Below are 5,252 nucleotides of genomic sequence, written 5' to 3'. Positions count from 1 at the left end.
ACAAATAAATTAAAAACTTCATGATAAAAATATAATTTGTTCACAGATATGACAAATAAATTGATTGAAAAATGTTTCGTTAGTCTTTCCTCTCTTGTACCCTTTCTTTAGCTTTCAGGTGTTGAAGGAATGCATTGCACAGAAGAATGTTCCTTTAAAATTGTTTTATAGAATAAATAATATACTTTATAACCAATGCTTGTAATCCGTTGTAGTCTAGTTGGTCAGGATATTCGGCTCTCACCCGAAAGACCCGGGTTCAAGTCCCGGCAACGGAATATTTTTTGTTAATCTACGCTTCTCTACAGATCTTTACCTTTTCTTCTACTATATACATTATACTCCATTAAAATTTCTTCGAAAGATAATCTTCCCTGTACCTTATCACTATTTTAAAATTATTATCACTAACAAAATATTGAAAAAATCTGTCATAATCAGAATCTGATTCTTCACCTAATAATAATAGAATGAAACATTATAAGTAACTGATTTTGAGTTGGAAGAAAAATGTATATATGTTAATATATAATTCTTAAACAACTTGATTGTAAATTACAAAAGAAAAAATACTCTTAATAAAGAAGGACTTGGAAGGAAAATGTCTCCTATAAATATTTATCCTCCATTTAAAAGTGTGTGGAAAATGAATGTCCAAAAATAAAGAAGAAAAATAAACAAAATGGACAATGATTGTTAAAGATGTTCTCATGTCAAAAGATAACGATTTTTCAAACACATCCATAAATGTTTACAAATAACTATTCATAGGTAATAATCTTAAAAGGAAAAAATATGCATCCAAACCAACTCTGAATTAATCTCAAGCTTGAACCTTTGCAAGTGAAAACATTTCAAAACAATAACACTACAATAAATAAGACTACGCTGCTCAGCAATCAATTTGCTTCACCAGCAGCTCCTACTGGACATGAAAAAACATGGTTTTAATTTTAAGGTTACACATAAAGGTTTAACATGCTATGAAAAATTAAATTCTTTTCTTTGTTTTTTTGCTACTAAATTTGTATCTCAGAATATTACAAGTACAATATAGCCGGTAAGAACCAATTGAATTATGTTGTTCCAACCTTAGCTTGAGCAGCAACCAACTCTTTTCAATGCAGAAACATCATTTTTAAGATCTATTTTCTCCCCTTTCGCGGGAACGGCAGCAGTTCCATTCTCTGCAGCCTCTACCGCTTTCTTGCTCACAATTCGGTAGATTTGAGTTAGAACTTCGGCAAATGCATTCTCTACATTGGTGGCCTCCAGAGCTGAGGTTTCCATGAAGTACAGTGATTCCTTCTCGGCATAAGACTTGCCGTCTTCGGTTGACACGGCTACAAGGTGGCGGAGATCTGATTTGTTACCGACAAGCATCACAACTATGTTGGCATCCGTGTGGTTTCGCAATTCTTTAAGCCATCTGTCAACATTCTCGAATGTTGCATGGCGGGTGACATCATACACAAGAAGTGCACCTACAGCCCCACGGTAGTAAGCGCTGGTTATGGCGCGATACCTGCAAAGAGAAACAATGAAAATCAATAACATGCAAAGTTAGGATATTCATTAAATACAATTTATCCATAACAATCCATTATTTATTTTTATGCAATAATGCAAACTTGTATTAATTATGATGGCAAATGACAAAATAAGCATAGTCATGTCATTGGCTATAAGACATGAACAAGATTGCAACCAAGAAGCAATGTCACACCCAACATTTTTAAGTTGGAAACTCATTTCACAATTGCTCTAAACAAAAGACTAGAGTCCAAATGCAACATATCCTGGATTTCTACTTCTGAAAAATTGTACAGACCATCATACCCTTCTAACACGTATCTCTCACAATTAAGGTTTTCTAATTACCTCTTTTTTTACAAGAAGGTAATAACTAATAAGCAGTATATAACAGTAATTTAATTATTAATTTAATTATTTAACTATTTAAGTGATATGGGTAAGAATAAATGAATAATAGTAGTCAAAGAGCCATGTTCAAAATACGGATGATGTGTGCAACACATTCTTACAGCTATGCGATTTCAGAGTTACAGTTGCAATATCATATTTCCCGCTGATACACTATCCAGGAATGTCTGCAAGTAAAATTTCAATAACAGCTTAGTTTTACCCGACACAATTTTCCAAATTCACATTAGGTGAACTAAGAGAGTGCTCAAAACTTTGACCTCTTCAAGGTACATGTCATTTGACAATTTGTATCAAATGGATCGCATATGCTTCATTTAGACCATCATTCACCACAAAGAACGCATAACAAAGATTAAGCCTAGTGACAATATCTATTTACAAATCGGGCATCAAATCTAAACAACCTGGTCAACCAAATCTCTGACTTGGATAAGGTATACCTTGAATCTAGAATATGACTGCCATGATTGAGAACATCTTCCACAAAGAGTTTTGCTGCTAATATACCTGTATTCTCACCTAGAAGAACCATGGAACCAAGAAGTTCGGGTTCAGTCCACACCACTAAGCAAAAACCCGAAGTTACATTTCTCCAAAACTTCCTAGTTCCTATATTAAGCGTATAACAACAGTACCTAAGGTGTGCTCTCACTCTAGAGCACACACACTGACACACTTAATCACACACTTAATTTCTTTACTCTCATTACTCAAAGAACATTCGAGTAACTTCACAAATACTTCCACCTTGCAAAATCCATCAAATTTACACAGATGCAGAACAATTCAAACTTTTCTAAAGAAGGAAAAATTCCATTATAAAGAAGTATGACATGTGCATTTGCCATTGTAAGAAACAAATGCAACAAAATCTAGTCAGCAAGACAATTATCGGAGTCTAACAGAAAATATTTTCACTTTTTTTCTAATACACCGTGATTCAACCACGACATGCCTATGTCATCTTTCCTAACACTAAAAAAATTAGCATTTCATAATAATCAATTGAATTGCTGAACTAACTTAACGGTTAGTTGAATTCAATTAAATAAACAAACCACGTTACTGTAGCCTTAGTTCCCTTTTTTTTAACAAGTTAATAATGACATAAGAGTAAGACAAGGATGTTTTAGATCGCCTTACAACAATTCCAGTTTCGAAAATATAAATAAAGAAATAAAATAACTCTTCGATTCCAACTCTCCACACACTGAATCTAACAGAATTACTGAAAAACTTATTTTTTATTTTTTTCTAAGATTAACAAATATTTGACACAAGATCACGATCCAGCCAACCGGCTTAGCAAAAGATAAATAAATAATAGTAAAAAGTGTATACCAACTTATCTTGATTTCAATTTTGAAATCATCTCAAGTAATAAATAATTTAATAATTACCCAAAAATAAAAAATATGGTACGACCAAACATGGCTCAGATCCATTTTCAAAAGAAATTCAAATTGTTTCAATCTAGATCGAATCTGAACCCAAGTAACCGACCTAACTATTTGCCACGTCAGCACGATCTTCTATTCGTCTCTTCCCATTGAACCCAAACAAAAAGGAAAAAAAAACGCCGAACAAAAAAAAAGAAGCCAAAACGAGAAAGAAGAAGAAGAGAAGGGAGGAACCTTTCTTGACCGGCGGTGTCCCAGATCTGAGCCTTGATGACTTTGGAATCGACGTTCAAGGTGCGAGTAGCGAACTCGACGCCAATGGTGGACTTGGACTCAAGGTTGAACTCGTTCTTGGTGAACCGCGAGAGGAGGTTGGACTTTCCGACGCCGGAGTCGCCGATCAGGACCACCTTGAAGAGGTAGTCGTAGTCGTCGTCGGCTCTATAACCCGCCATTGAAGAGAGAATAAAGTAGGAGGATAGTGGTGTTGGTGTTGGGGGTGAAGAGAGAGAGAGAGAGAGAGAGTGAAAGCAGTGGGAACTGAAGAACTGAGATGCGTGAAAAGAAAAGCGCTTAAAAAAGCGCCATAAATAAAATCAAGTGAAAATCAATCCCGTCTTATATCTTAGTATTTTAACGCTGTATTAAATTCTACTTTCAAAAAAAATAAAAAAAAAGGTAAATATCTATTTGGTTCTAAACCTTTTTTTTTTAAAGAATAAATGTGCTAAATTATTTGACAATCATATGACATGCACGTGAAAAATTAGTTATTAAATTAATTATTTATATAAAATATATATTAAAAATAGATTAAATTATATAATTAATTTTTATATTTTTATTAAAATTATAATATAGTTTTTACATTTTAAATATTATTTTATAGTTAAATTTGTATTGTTGAAATATTATTGAAATTAACTAAATATTTTTTAGTATATTCAAGTATTAATGCATTTTAAAATTTTAAATTTAAGAATGATAAAAATTTCACAAGCATTCTCTTCATCTTCTTTGGTCTCTTTGCTCTCTCCCTCCTCAAGCTCTCTCTTCGCGTTCTTTCCTTCAAGCACAAATGTTATGAGGTTTTGTCATAGTAAAGATGTACATGGTTTGAGATTTTTATCCGGGCTTGAATTTGATAAAATCATATTATTTTTAGGCTACACTAACCAAGTTTAAATCGGGTGAAGTTTAAGTCTTGATAAATTTTATGTCAAAAAAATATGATATATTTATTTATAAGGAAGAAAAAAAACATACTTATTACTAAGAAGTTGATATCTATACTTAAATTTAAATTTATCCATAAATTCTAATTTATATTTCTTTAATCTATTTTCTAATTCAACAAATATAATTAAAAACAAAATAATAAGTTTATAATGTTTTTTATTAGGATAATAAGTTTATAATTAACATAACATAATATTGAAATTACGTTAAAACATATATACCTCTTTTAGTTCATTTAGGGTGCACACGAATCGAGTGAAACCTGGTTTGCCTTGACCGAACCCAATCCGACTCTAAATAATGACTAAGTTTATTTTTGAGAATCTTACCTAGATCTAGACCCGGTGAAATCACAGGAAATTACACTACAAGAACAACGTTGAGTACCGTAGATTTAGCGTCGCAGAGTGACGACAGATTTACCGACGGTAAAGACATCGAATTCATCAAGTTAAATTATTACTGGTGAATTTACGTTTTCGACAGTAAATTCGCGGGTAATAATTAGAGAAAAAATAAAAAAATTAGGCCCGTACTTTAGGATCGGATTTACCATTGGAAAAATCCGCCGGTAAGTCCATTTAGTGAAACACTGCGTTTTGGTGACCTGCAATAGTTGCGCGAACGCTCTCCCCCCTTCATTTCGAATTTCTCTCTCTCTTTCCC

At 32.7% G+C, this 5,252-nt stretch overlaps 1 protein-coding gene and 1 non-coding gene across 2 annotated transcripts; one reads left to right on the top strand and one right to left on the bottom strand.

The window, feature by feature from the left end:
- The first annotated feature begins 205 nt into the window (after nucleotides 1-205).
- TRNAE-CUC (transfer RNA glutamic acid (anticodon CUC)) lies at nucleotides 206-278 on the top strand. The gene has a single exon. It is a non-coding gene; the product is annotated as a tRNA-Glu (tRNA).
- A 518-nt stretch (nucleotides 279-796) lies between these two features.
- LOC107459812 (ras-related protein RABA1b) lies at nucleotides 797-3,929 on the bottom strand. Its single transcript, XM_016078081.3, has 2 exons — nucleotides 3,582-3,929; nucleotides 797-1,525 (listed from the first exon to the last, which is right to left on the bottom strand). Exons 1-2 carry the CDS (start codon nucleotides 3,800-3,802, stop codon nucleotides 1,093-1,095), a joined length of 654 nt encoding a protein of 217 aa, XP_015933567.1. The 5' UTR covers nucleotides 3,803-3,929; the 3' UTR covers nucleotides 797-1,092.
- Between the last annotated feature and the right edge of the window lie 1,323 nt (nucleotides 3,930-5,252).

The sequence above is a fragment of the Arachis duranensis genome, chromosome 7 (genome assembly GCF_000817695.3).
Source record: "Arachis duranensis cultivar V14167 chromosome 7, aradu.V14167.gnm2.J7QH, whole genome shotgun sequence".
NCBI classification, from domain to species: Eukaryota; Viridiplantae; Streptophyta; class Magnoliopsida; order Fabales; family Fabaceae; genus Arachis; species Arachis duranensis.
This window is presented reverse-complemented; position numbering and strand designations above follow the sequence as displayed.

Coding starts and splice junctions, on each gene's coding strand:
- LOC107459812 (XM_016078081.3), bottom strand. CDS start 3,802: ATGGCGGGTTATAGAGCCGACGACGACTACGACTACCTCTTCAAGGTG. Junction 1,526..3,581: donor GACACCGCCGGTCAAGAAAG/GTTCCTCCCTTC, acceptor TTCTCTTTGCAG/GTATCGCGCCATAACCAGCG.